We start from the raw sequence: 14,471 nt of genomic DNA on the forward strand, positions 1-14,471 counted from the left end.
GAATTCCCTGGCAGTCCAGTGGTTAGGACTCCATGCTTCCACTGCAGGGGGCCCGGGTTCAATCCCTGGTGAGGGAACTAGGATCCCACAAGCCACACGGTGTGGCCAAAAACAAAATAATAAAGTAAAATAAAATAAAAATTTTAACAGATTTTTAAAAAATAGAAGAAGAATTACATACTGAAACAAGTGGAATTTGTCCAGGTATTCAGGGCTGGTTCAACATTCAAAAATCAGTTTATGTAATCCATCACATCCACAAGCTAACAAAGAAAAATCACATGGTGCTATCGATAGATGAAGAAAAGCATCTGACAAAATCCAACACCCATCCATGGTAAAAACTCCTGGTAAACTAGGGATAGAGTTGAACTGTCACAAATTGATAAAGAATATCTACCGAAAACTTACAGCTAACACCACACTTAATGGTGAGAAACTGGAAACTTTCCCCACTAAGATCAAGACTAGGCAAAGATTTTCCCTCTCACCACTCCTTTTCCACATCCTACTAGAAGTCTTAGTTAATGCAATTAGACAAGAAAAGGAAATAGAAGGGATACAGATTAGGAAAGAAATGTCTTTGTTATGGATGACAAGATCATCTATGCAAAAACTCCTGGAACTAATAAGTGGTTATAGCAAGGTCACAGGATACAAGGTTAAAATACAAAAGTCAATTGTTTTTCTATATACCAGCAATGATCAAGTGGAATTAGGAATCTGAAACACTATGCTATTTACATTAGCACCTAAAAAATATAAAATACTTAGGTATAAATCTAACAAAATATGCATGAGATCTATATGAGGAAAACTACAAAACTCTGAGGAATTAATCGAGGAAGAACTAAATAAATGGAGAGATACTCCATGTTCATGGACAATACTCAATATTGTCAAGATTTCAGTTTTTCCCAATTTGATCTATAGATTCAAGGCAACCTCATTCAAAATTCAAGCAAGTTATTTTGTGGATATCAACAAACTGATTCTAAAGTTTAACAAACTGATTCTAAAGTTTATGTGGTAAAGCAAAAGACCCAGAATGGCCAAAACAATATTGAAGAAGAACAGAGTGGTAGGAATGACACTACCTGATTTCAAGACTTACCATAAAGGTACAGTAATTAAGACAGTGTATTGGCAAAAGAACTAGCAAATAGATCAGTGAAACAGAACAGAGAGCCCTGAAGTAGACCTACACAAATATAATCAATTGACCTTTGACAAAGTAGCGAAGGCAATACAATAGAGCAAAGATAGTCTTTTCAATAAGTGGTAATGGAACAAATGGACTTCCATAAGCAAGAACATGAATCTAGACACAGACTTTTTACCCTTCACAGAAATTAATTCAAAATGGTTCACAGATCTAACTGTAAAGCACAAAACTATAAAACTCCTTGAAGATAACATAGGAGAAAATCTAGATGAACTTGTGTTCTGCAAAGACTTTGTAGATACAAAGCCACGATCCATGAAGAAAAGAACTGATAAGATGGACTTTATTAAAATTAAAAATTTCTGCCCTGCAAAAGACAGTCAAGAGAATGAAAACACAAGCCATAGGATGGGAGAAAATATTTGCAAAATACACATCGAACAAATGACTTTTATCCAAAATATGCATAGAACTCAAACTTACCAATAAGAAAACAAACAACTCCAATTAAAAAATGGTCCTCGTCGCAACTCTCGCTGGCCGACAGCACCAAGGCGCTGAGCGACGCCTTCAAGCTGTTCATGCCCCGCAGCACGGAGTTCATGAGCTCGGATGCGGAGCTCTGGAGCTTCCTCTGCAGCCTCAAGCACCAGTTCTCCCCGCATATCCTGCGCAGCAAGGACGTCTACGGCTACTCTTCCTGCCGGGCCCTGGTCCCCGACCTTCCGGGACCCCCTGCCGCCCGCGGCCCGACGCGCAGGCCGACCTTGAGCGCGGCGTTCAGGAGGAGGCGCCGCGGAGCCCGGGCGCCCGCCGCCCGCCGGAGGAAGCCCCCGCCGCCGCCGCCGTTGCCGCCGGCCCCCGGGGAGAGCCGCCCCGCCAAGCCCGCGGCGCCTGGGCCCTGCTTCGGGGGCCGCACCCTGGAGGAGATCTGGAGGGCGGCCACCCCGACGCTGACCACCTTCCCCACCATCCGCGTCGGCGGCGACGTGTGGGGCGAGCGCAGCCTGGCGGCGGCGCGGCGTACGGCGCATCGAATCCTGCGAGTGAACCTGGAACCCGTGGTGAGGCTCCGCCGCTTCCCGGTGCCCCGGGCGTGAGACGCGGCCCGCGTCGCCCTCCCAGCCGGCGACGGAGCTTCCGCCCGGAGGGATGGACAAGTGTCAGTCGAGTGTTTACAGATCCGGCCTGGACCCTGTCCCCTCGTGCACTTTACGGGCGAAGAAGTCACCGGCTGGCGTTCCCGGCCCCGCGCCCCGGGCTCGCGGCGGCGCCGCCGTCTGGGACTCCGGGGCAGGTGCGCCCTCCGCCGCTCCCCGGCTCGGGGCTGCGGAGGAGGAGACCGCCGGACCCGTGGGGGAGGGCCCTTTGCTTCCGTACCCCGGACTGAGACGTCTCCAGGACTGGAGGGGCAGATCCGTTTTCTCCCTTTGGACTCTACCTCACTGGTCTGGAAGTCCTCCGAAGAAGTCGTTGTTTTTTCCAAAGGAATTTGGTTTCGTGCTTGTGTAATAACGCCAGAATCTACTTGCTTTTCACCCCGCTCCTCTACCCCTACCCCCGTTTTTCTTTTCGACTGCCACCCCTCTTTCTGGACGAAAGATCGAAGCTGTTTTGTGCTGTTGCACCCGTTTGTGCTCAGGGTATTCTGAATCCCACTCGTTTCCTAATTTTAATCGGATTCCAAAGCTTTGACCAAGGATATTTTTCTAAGAGATTCAAGCTTATTATGACTGTTAATAGTGCAAGGATTTGTATGCTGTGAATTCCATGGGCTCAGTGATTGCAAACAAAGAGATGCAAACTACAACTGTTTAAACATTTTTGAGGTGTTTCTGAAGATTTTATATTGAGATTTAATGTTTATATTTGCTGAGCTCCTAAAGAAAATGGTTGAAACTCATATAAATTTCTGTTTAGGAAAAGTTGAGTTGTTAAAATTCTTTTTGATTAAATAAAAATTAAAGTGCATTGAAACCACATGGCTTGTGATAAAGAAAACGAGTTATAAAGAACTGGTGTTGGTTAAAGAGATGGATGGAATCCTATTGGAAATGATTTGGTCTCCTTGTACTGGTCTAACATACAAATCCAGGTATAGTTCAAGGATAACCTATTTTAAATTGGGAATCACATAGGAGAAATAAATGTGTGTAAACCTTGTGATTAAAATGATAAACAGAATACCCATTAGAATTCTCAGAACTATCAGTGATTTCGAGGGGATGGGGACATTTCTTGGTATCAAATAACTGGTTGAAGTTACTTTGGGCAAAATAGGTCTTTCTTTACTTTTTGTTGTTGGATAGCAAGAAATGTCCAAACTAATATCCATCACTTTTATAGACATCATGACAATTAGTTGTCTTTTTTGCTCCACGAGTTTCCTTTTTTATCTTAATTCCATTCATAATTTGTTTGCAGTTACCGGGTCTTTGTTGACAGCTGAAGACCACAGGAATCGAACAGGCGAGTCACATAGAGTACTGACCCTTCTTTTACACTTTTATGATAGCATTTATATCATACGGCCCAATGTGGAATTCTTGATTATCCAAGTGCCTTTGGTCATTGGTGGCAGCAAGACTTAATGGTTTTTAGCCGGTGGTGCCGCAGCCAGATTTTACTGCAATATCTAAAGGGTCAAGTGGTGTTTTTGTTCCACTCTTTTTCAAATTTAAGTATTCTGCTATGGAACGATTCATACTGGCTGGAACTCGACATATGAAATCCCCAATATTAAGGTTTATCTCTGCTTGGCAGCTTCGTAGGAGAATAATAAGAGTTGAAGTTTTGACTCTTGTGTTCTTAGAATTCAAATGGCATAGCTTTCTGGATTGAGTTTTTCAAGTTTAATAGTCCGTAAGTAGGAGTTTTGTGACTTTAATTCCAGTGTTCTTGTTTTGTAGAAAGAAGAAAATTATATATATATTATCTACGACTTGATGCCAGTTTCCCATTATGCCTCATATTCTTTTATTCACTACTTAATAATAACGCGTTGTTACACTGTCACGTGAGTAAATAAAAGTGAATCATTACTTAGTTGATGGAGAGTGTTAAATTTTATTTGTGTGATAGGAAGCTTATATATATTCTTTTGGTTATTAGCTTATTGCCAGTTGTATTTCAGATACATAGGGTTTCCCCCCCCACCCCCAAATTGTTAAAATTTTTTAGCTGACTAGCCCCTGAGGAAAAAATATGTATTGGTACCACTCAATATTGTACATAGTTTTATAATAATTAAAAAATAAATTCAGTGGCCATATTAGAATGTAAGTTTAACATACAGCTTATCTAGATCGTTTCCCAGAGGATTTTGAAATTGGACTTAGCTGGGAAAGATACCTCTCCTCAGATCAAAACTGAAACAACCATTGACACTATGCATTTATTTTAACTGAGATTCTTAACATTTTTTCCTCATGCCTTGTTACTTTAGTGCACTTGAACTAGCATAAATGCTTCTTTGGATTATCTGGGCTGTCTGATTTCAGTTTGGATCTGGTTGCCCATCTTGAATTCAATATGTTATTTATCTGGTCTATTTAAAAATCATGCCATTTCTAGTTTGTGAAATAAGATGTCAAAAAATCTTTATTTCTGCCAACTGTTCTTTAGCAAAGCCTATGTTACAGCTTCTGAAACGTGAAGAATCAACTAATATAGTTGGTTAGTATATTAACAGGAAAGTGAAAGTATTTTATGGGTACATTGGGCAGAATGTGAAGAGGAACTTGGCAAGGTAGCCTTTATGATGAGGCATGCATTTCTTATTCTCTAAGTCTGTAGCTTAGCTTGTATATAGTTTTTTAAAAGAAATCTCATGATTTTATTCATTCTCTTATAAGATTATCTTATATCTCATACGGTGCAAGTAGAGGGGGAAGCTAGGAGGAAGTTGATCACCTTGCTGTGCTTTTATTTCATTTTTAACTTTTGAGTGCCTAAACGTGGTGACTGGCATCTCCGCTAACCTTTGGGGATTCCTGATGTCATTTTTTATCCTCCTTCCTGTCAACCAGCAACTTATTTTTCCTTCCAGAAACCAGGAATGTCATGATCGTTGAGGGCAAGCTCTGTTGTTGATAGTGCAAAGTGTTGCTGTTGTGGTGTGTATTTATTTTGTTGAAGTTCGAGTACCCTGTTGGACACGTGTAAGGAAGCTGGTGGCGGACACCTATTGATTTGCTACGTGCAAGTGATAGTACTATTTTTCTGAAAACTTCAATAAAGAAACATTAAAAATATTTGAATACAAATAAATCAGCAATTTTGAACTGAAAGCTTTTTGTTTTAAGGGTTGCCACAGCACTCTTTAAATTGGTGGTTTTTAGTGGACGTATATACATAATATTTACTTTATTATAATACTTTATTGGTGTGTTTGAAATATTTTCTGATAGGCTGTTATGTCTTAAGTGCAGTAGAAGGCAATTGTTTGTAATGGAACCGAATTGTTTCCTTGGACAGTTTGATGTGCATATGATTAAGATTTACAATCTGGTTGTACTTTGCTTTTTAACTTATTAACTGTAAATAAATTTTAGAGAATAAAAAAAAAAAAAAAAAAATGGTCCTAAGCTGACTTTAACAGACACTTCACCGAAGAAGATACACAGATGAGAAAGAAGCATATGAAAAGATGCTCCACATCATCTGTCTTCAGAGAAATGCACATTAAAACAACAATGAGATACCACTACACTCCTATGAAAATGGTCAAAATCTGGAACACTAATGACACCAAATGCTGGCAAGGATGTAGAGCTCTCATTGGTGGTGGGAATGCAAAATGGTGCAGCCTTTTTGGAAGACTGTTTGGCCGGTTCTTACAAAATTAACATATTCCTACATGCAATCCAAAATCTGTTCCTTGGTATTTACCCAAAGGGGTTGAAAACTTATGTCTACACAAAAACAGGCACAAAAATGTTTATAGCAGCTTTAGTCATTAAACGCCAACACTTGGAAGCAACCAAGACACCTTTAGTAGGGAATGGGTAAACAAACTGTGGTACATCCATATAGTGGAACATTAGCAATAAAAAGAAACGATCCATCAAGCCATGAAAAGACCCAGAAGAAACCCAAATGCATATTACTAAGTGAAAGAAGCCAGTCTTTAAAGGCTACATACCATACGATTCTAGCTATATGATATTCTGGAAAAAACAGAAGTGTGAAGCCAGTAAAATGATCAGTGGTTGCCAGTGTTTAGATGGGAGAGAGGAATGAATAAGAGGAACACAAGGGATTTTAAGAGCAGTGAAACTATTCTGTATAATAATATAATGCTGGATACATGTCATTATACATTTGTCCAAACCCACAGAATGTACAACACCGAGAGTGAAACATCAACTATGGACTTGGGGTGACTATCATGTGTCAGCACAGGTTCACCAATTGTAAACTAAAAAAAGTATCAACACCACTCTGGAGAAGGATGCTGGTAATGGCAGAGGCTAAGCATGTGTGAGGGAAGGGGGTATATGGGAAATCTCTGTACTTTCTGCTCAATTTTACATAAACCTAAAACTGCTCAAAAAATAAAGTTTATTTTTAAAAAAGGGCAGGGGGGCTTTCTCTTTATCAACTACCCTGAGTATTCACTTAAAAAGAAGTGCTATGATTTAAATAACTTACTGAGAAAGAAGAGAAAGTTTCAGGGTTTTTTTTTTCCCCCAGTTATACATCCTGGAGCCCATTTATAAAACTTAGTTCTATCCCTTCATGGTTTTAAAATTGTGCAAGGGTGTGTGACTCTACCAGCCTTCAGAGGAATCAAATATCTGGAGGGAGAATGGTTGTAGTTTTTCATGGATTGCCCTGCTTCAGCACCCTAAGCAGACAAGGATTAGATCTGTTTTAAAGGTCAATTTTAATTATCCCAATTAGTATTCACTCATGACTGCTGAAAAATTATATTCGACAAAAGGAACAGATTCCCAGTGGTGGGAGTGTTTCTAAAATTATAACTTGTGCCAGTTTAATGAATCATACTGCTTCTCATACAGGAACAGCACTTTTTTTTTTTTAAAGAACCACTATTTATCTTTATTTCTTCAGCTTCTATCACAGTGCCTGGCACATGGTAAGCATTTGATAAATGTTTGCTGAATTAAATTGATCACAAGTCCGAGAGCAACTTTCTTAAATCTCCATATCTAAGTTGTATTTCAACCCTGACATATATTGAGCTTAAAACATTGAAACAGCCAAGTTCATCCTAACAGAAAAATCATGCGGTCTTAATTTCCAGGCTGGGTGTGGGGTAGGTATGTGATAGTGGGACCCAGGAAAATATAGATAGAGAAGAGGGGTTCTCACTAATAGGAAGGGACTGCCAATGAAGTATTCATTTCAGAAGGCATTCTCATTCCTGCTTAAACAGGGCATATCAGTAAAATTCAGCAATCCAACACACTCAGATATTTTTCAAAAATAATTCACAAATGGAAAGATGAGAACATGTCTGTGTTAGAAGTAACATCTCTAGATTTATCAAGATTGTATAATTTTGTGCAATGAAATTCAGGGGAGAAATAGACACAGCAGTTTTTCAGACACTGATACCCAAGGGGCAATTCCCCATCCCCGCCCCTGAAATTCTAATTTAGTGAGAGGATTTATTTGTGTACTTAAGGCAGACACATTCTGTTCTTCAGGGAAGGAAATGTACAACACTCGGGACAGGAGCTGAGAGATCTCTGCAGTGGATGAAAACCTCAACTGTGCCAGGAGAGACCCTCAACGTGGCCACCAGGAGTGTGCACTAAATTGCAGTTTTCATATGAGTAGCCCTGGTATCTGTATTATGTTCTGTGGTTATTAAACCAGAATTGGAGAGTTGGGCAGTGTAAAAGACATACTTTCAAAAATCTGAAGCCCTATCACGCTAGTGCCCAGAAAGATGCACTTGGGAAACTCAGCTGTTGACTCATATTAGTATTGATATTACTTTAAATATTTAGTTTAAAAAGACTTTCACTATCCATAGCTCATTAACTGGAAAACTTCCTTGCTTGTATATAAATCTAAAATATCCATTTAAGGGGCAAAGTCTAATATTCCACACAACTTACTCAAATTGTTGAAATAGTCACAGAGCAATGAAATATGCAGTTTTGGGGTGACGTCAGTATCATGATAGTGTGAATCGTTCCTTTTTTCTCTCTCTCCTTTGATTTACAACTATTAGGACGTCCATAACCAGAAAAAAAAAAAAAAAAAAAGCACCTATCCACAGCATACAACGACATCCAAGAGATCCATCCACCTGTGCATCCAAAGTGGGTGGACTGGACCATGGAGTAGGTAGCAGGGATTGAGGTAAGTGGCTGCAGAGCTGGTGGCAGGAGGCTGTGACAGCACAGAAGGCGGCTGCTGTTCTGGCAGCGAGCCAGCACCACCTTTCTGGCAGAGGAGCTGGAGGATGAAGGCAGTGACTGGAAGTCTGCCCATCCACGTGTGTTACAGCTGGCAGAACCAGTTGCTCTCTCTGAGGAGAGACTGCAGTGAATGGGCAGAGGGAAAGGAAAGGTAAGTAGACAGACAAAGAGAACTGAAGTAAAATGTCTCCTGCTGTCTGCCCCTGGAGGCAAGGGGACCGACCACCCAAGGACCCCTGGGACACCGCCCCCATCCCAACTTGAGGATACCTCTACCAGGCCATGGACACCCACAAAGCCCCAAGTGCTAAGTAAGTACACACACCTCCCCCCTGCGCCCACATTCTCCCACCACGCGTTGTTTTTGTTGTTGTTGTTTTTGTTGTTGTTGTTGTTGTTTTGTTTTGTTTTAACAGTGTGGGTTCCCAATCTTAGAAGCCACTAGTTAACGCTGGTAAGAGAAACCAAAAACTTGTGCCATAGCGCCACCTTCTGGAAAGGAAGGCTCCTAACTGCCAACCTGTTGCATTCTTAGGATCAAAGTAAACAAAGTCTTACCTAAATAAAAATGGTGTTCCATTTTTTATTTAGGGAATCATGGTAATAGGGTATCGCAAAAAAAAGCAAGACAATTTTCCAGTAGCCAAACCCAAAGGTATGGAATATTGTGATCTAACTGATAAAGAGTTTTAAATAGCTGTTATGAAGAAATTCAATAGAAAACTCATAAAGGCAATGCAATGATATTAGGAATGAAAATAACAAGCAGAAGGAATACTTTACCAAAGAGATTAAAATTCTAAAAAAGAATCAGACAGATTTCTGGAGCTGAAGAACTCAATAAATGAGATAAAGAATGCATTACAATGCACTGGAAATAGAGCAAATCAAGTAGAAGAGGAATTAGCAAGCTCAAGGATAGAAATATAAAAATAATTCAGGTGGAAGAAAAGAGAGAGCTAAGATTTTTAAAAAGTGAAGCCTATGAGAAATATCTGATTCTATTGGAAAGGGAAACGTAAGAATAATGGGCATCCCAGAAGGAGAAGAGAGTGGGAAGCGGACAGAGTTTATTTAAAGAAATAATAGCTGAGAAATTCCCAAATCTGGGGAAGGGATGAATATACAAATCCACGAAGCTAACAGAATATCTTGTTATCTCATCACAGAAAGACCTCCAAAACACATTTTAATGAAGCTGTCAAAATTCAATTACAAAGAAGCAATTTTAAAGGCAGCCAGGGGGGAAAAAAAAAAAAAAAAAAAGACAGCAACCTACAGAGGTACCCCCATTAGGCTACAGTAGATTTCTCAGCAGAAACTTTGAAGGTCAGGAGAGAGATAGTGGAATGACATATTCAAAATATTGAAAGACAAAAATTTCCATCTAAGAATATGTGGCAGTTATCCTTCAGATATAAAGGAGAATTAAAGCCTTTCCCAGACAAACTAAAGCTGAGGGAGTTTACCACCACTAGACCTGCCTTATGAGAAATGTTGAAAGGAGCTCTTCAAGCTGAAACAAAAAGACAAAAGTACACAAAACTCTGATTAAGATGATAAATACTCATAATTAGAATACTGTAAATCTTTTCTAGAACAGTATATTAAATTCTTAACTATAATATAATGGTTAAAGGAAAAGAGCATTAAAAATAGCTATAGATACTACAACTTGGTAATGAAATCACAGCATAGAGATCATTGCTAACATTAAAAATATAAAAGGGGAAGAGTAAGCAGATGAAACCTTTATAGGTGAATGAAGATAAACTGGCATCAGCAGGAAAGGGGCTATTTTACCTGTAGGATGTTTTATGTAAACTTCATGGTAACCACAAGCAAAAATCTAGAGCAGAAACATAAACATAAAAAAGGGGAGAGTGAGCAAATCACCATGGAAAACCACCAACTTATAAGGGCAGACAGAAAGAGAAGAAAAAAGGAACAACAGAGAGACAAAATAAGCAGAAGGCAAAAGATAAAATGGCAATAGTAAATTCTTACATATCAATAATCACCCCTAAATGTAAGCAGATTGAACTCACCGACCAAAAGGCACATAGAGGGTGGATGGCTGAAAAAACAAGGTCCAACTCTATGCTCTCTACAGAAGACTCATTTCAGCTCTAAAGGCACATAGGCTCAAAGTGAAAGGATGGAAGATGATATTCCAAGCAAATAGAAATGAAAAGAAGGTGGATATAGCCATCCTTGTATCAGACAAAACACACTTCAAGCCAAAAAAGGTAAGAAGAGACAAAGAAGGTCAGTAAAGGGGTCACTACGTCAAGAAGATATAACAATAATAAATATGTACGTTCCCAAAACCTGATCACTGAAATATACAAGTATGTAATAATAGATATTAAGGAACAAATAGACAACAATGCAGTAACTGCAGGAATTTCAATACCCCACTATCAGCAATGGGTAGATTGTCTTGACAGAAAATCAACAAAGAAACGTTGGACTTGAACCACACCTTAGAACAAATGGATTTAATAGACACATATAGAATATTCCATCCAACAGTAGCAGAACACACATTCTTCTCAAGTGCACATAGAACATTCAGGCTGGATCATATGATAGGTCACAAAACAAATCTTAGCAAACTTAAGAAGACTGAAATCATATCAGCTATCTTCTGTGACCACAATTGGTATGAAACTAGAAGTCCACAACAAGAGGAAGATGAGAAGATCTACACACATGTGGAAAGTAAACACACGTCTAAACAACCATTGTGTCAAAGAAGAAATCAAAAAGGAAATAAAAAATATCTCAAAACAAATGAAAATGAAAACACAACATATCAAATATCATGGCATGCAGCAAAAGCAGATCTGGGTGGAAAGTTTATAGCAATAAATACATTAAGATGTTAGAAAAATCTCAAGTAAACAACCTAACTTTATACCTCAAGGAACTAGAAAAAGAAGAAAAAATTAAGCCCAAAGTTAGCAGAACTAAGGAAACAGTAAGTATCAGAATGCAAATAAATGAAATAGAAACCAGAAAAACAATAGAAAGGATCAAGGAAACTACAAAATGTTTCTTCAAAAAGATAAACAACATTGACAAACCTTTAGTTAGACTCAGGAAGAAAAAGAAGAGTCAAATAAATAAAATTAGAAATGAAAAGAGAAGACATTACAACTGATACTACAGAAATACATAGAATCATAAGAGACTACTCTGAACAATTATATGCCAATGGATTATACAACCTAAAAGAAATGGATACATTTCTAGAAACACACAACCTACCATGACTGAATCAGGAAGAAATAGAAAGTAGGAACAGACCAATAATGAGTAAAGACACTGTATCAGTAATTTAAAAATTCCCAACACAGAAAACTCCAGGACCAGAAAACTCCCCTGGATAATTCTATCAAACATTGAAAGAAGTAACACCAATCCTCCTCAAACTCTTTCAAAATATTGAGGGGGAGAAAACACTTCCAAACTTGTTCTATGAGGCCAGCATTACCTTGATACCAAAGCCAGATAAGGATACCACAAGAAAAGCAAACTATAGACCAATATCCCTGATGAACATAGGTGCAAAAATTCTCAACAAAATATTAGCAAACCAAATTCAAGAACACATTAATAGAATTATATACGATGACCAAGCGGAATTTATGCCTAGGATGAAAGGATGGGTCAACATATGCAAATCAATAAATCCAACACATCACATCAATAAAAGAAAAAATAAAAATCACATGATCTTTTCAATAGAGAAAGAAAAAGCATTTGACATAAAACAACATCCTTTCATAATAAAAACCCTTAACAGACTGGGTATAGAAGGAACATACTTCAACATAAAGGCCATGTATAACAAACACCAGGGTAACATTATACCTGATGGAGAGAAATGGGAAGTGTTTCCTCTGAGACCAGGAACAAGGCAAGGATGCCCAGTCTCACTATTCTTATTCAATAGAGTACTGGAAGTCCTAGCTAGAGCAATTATGCAAGACAAAGAAATAAAATATATCCAAATCAGAAATGAAAAAGTAAAACTGTCATTATTTGCTGATGATATGATTGAATATATAGAAAATCCCAAAGAATCAGCCAAAAAACTATTGAAATTAATCAACAATTTCAGTAAATTGGCAGGATACAAAGTCAACGTACAGAACTCAATTTCATTCCTCTACACTAATGATAAAGCATCTGAGAAAGAAATAAAGAAAACCATCCCTTTCACAATAGCATCAAAAACAATAAAATACTTAGGAATAAATTTAACCAAGGAAGTGGAAGATCTGTACAATTAGAACTGCAAAACTGCTGAAAGAAATCAAGGACACCAACAAATGGAAAGACACAAACAAAATCAAAGAAATTGAAGACACAAACAAATGTTCATGGATCCAAAGAGTTAATATTGTTAAAATATCAATAGTTCTAAAGCCATCAACAAATTGAACATAGTCCTCACCAAAATACCAAAGGCATTCTTCACAGAAATAGAAGAAACAATCCTAAAATGTGTGTGGAACCACAAAAGACCTCAAACAGCCAAAGCAATCTGGAGAGAAAAGAGCAAAGCCAGAGATACCACACTTCTGGATTTCAAGTTATACCACAAAACCATAGTAGAAAAACAGTATTGTACTTGGGGGGAAAAAAGACAAATTGACCAACGGAACAGAATAGAGAGCCCAGAATTAAACCCTGGCATATACGGTCAACTAGTGTTCAACAAGGAAGCCAAGAATACCCGGTGGAGAAAGGATAGCCTCTTCAACCAATGGTGCTGGAAAAATTGGAGAAGCATATGCAGAACACTGAAAGTAGACCCCTATCTCACACCACTCACAATAATTAACTCAAAATGGGTCAAAGACTTAAACATAAGACCTGATGCCATAAGAATCCTAAAAGAAAATGTTAGGGGAGACGTTTATTGATATTGGTCTTGGCAATAATTTGGTGGGCATGATGCCAAAATAACAAACAATAAAAGAAAATAATCAAAACATGGGACTACATCAAACTCAAGAGCTTCTGCACATCAAAAGAATAAATTAATTAACAAAATGAAAAGACACCCTACAGAATGGGAGAAAAATTTTGCAAACCATTTATCGAATAAGTGATTAATATCCAAAATATATAAGGAACTCAGTCAACTCAATAACAAAAAACAAACAATCTGGTTAAAAGATGGGAAGAAGAAGTAAATAGTCATTTCTCCGAAAAGGACATCAAAATGGCCAAGAGGCACATGAAAAGATGCTCAACATCACTAATCCTAAGTGGACTGCAAATCAAAATCACAGTGAAACATTACCTCACACCTGTGAGAATGGCTATCACCAAGAAGACAAGGACCAACAGATGCTGGTGAGGATGTGGGAATGTAAATTAGTCTAACAACTATAGAAAGCAAGATGGAAGCTCCTCAAAAAATTAAAAGTACATCTATCATATACTCCAGGTATTCCACTTCTGGGTATACAACCAAAGAAAATGAAGATAGGATTTTGACAAGATATACGCACTCCCATGTTTATCACAGCATTACTCACAATAGCCAAGATACGGAAACAACCCAAAAGACCATCAGTGGATGAATGGGTAAAAAAATATGTGGTATACATACACCGTGGAATGTTATTCAGCCATGAGAAAGGAAGAGATCCTCCCATTTGCTACAACATTATGCTAAGAGAGTAAGTCAGATAGAGAAAGACAAGTACTGTATGATGTCACTTACATGTGAAATCTAAAAGTTAAACCTGTGAAAAACAGAATAAAACGGTGGTTACCAGGGACAGGGACAAGAGCGATGGTCTTTAAGGGTACAAACTTGTAAGAATTGGTAAATGAGCCATGAAGATCTAATGAACAGTATAATAAATAGACAGTAATACTGTACT

At 38.4% G+C, this 14,471-nt stretch overlaps 1 protein-coding gene across 8 annotated transcripts in view; it reads right to left on the reverse strand.

Moving 5' to 3' along the window:
• Positions 1-14,471, reverse strand: part of LOC130706595 (contactin-associated protein-like 3) — a 164,663-nt gene that overhangs the window by 62,915 nt on the left and 87,277 nt on the right. Inside the window, exon 1 of one of the 8 annotated variants that reach the window (XM_057539247.1) lies at positions 1,649-2,220. The exons of the other annotated variants lie outside the window; for them this stretch is intronic. Within the exon in view, the coding sequence (XP_057395230.1) occupies positions 1,649-1,769 (121 nt within the window). The 5' untranslated portion in view covers positions 1,770-2,220. Of the gene's footprint in view, positions 1-1,648; positions 2,221-14,471 lie in introns of those variants that run through there. 8 annotated transcript variants of the gene reach the window in all.

The sequence above is a fragment of the Balaenoptera acutorostrata genome (assembly GCF_949987535.1).
Source record: "Balaenoptera acutorostrata chromosome 6 unlocalized genomic scaffold, mBalAcu1.1 SUPER_6_unloc_2, whole genome shotgun sequence".
In the NCBI taxonomy this organism is placed as follows: domain Eukaryota; kingdom Metazoa; phylum Chordata; class Mammalia; order Artiodactyla; family Balaenopteridae; genus Balaenoptera; species Balaenoptera acutorostrata.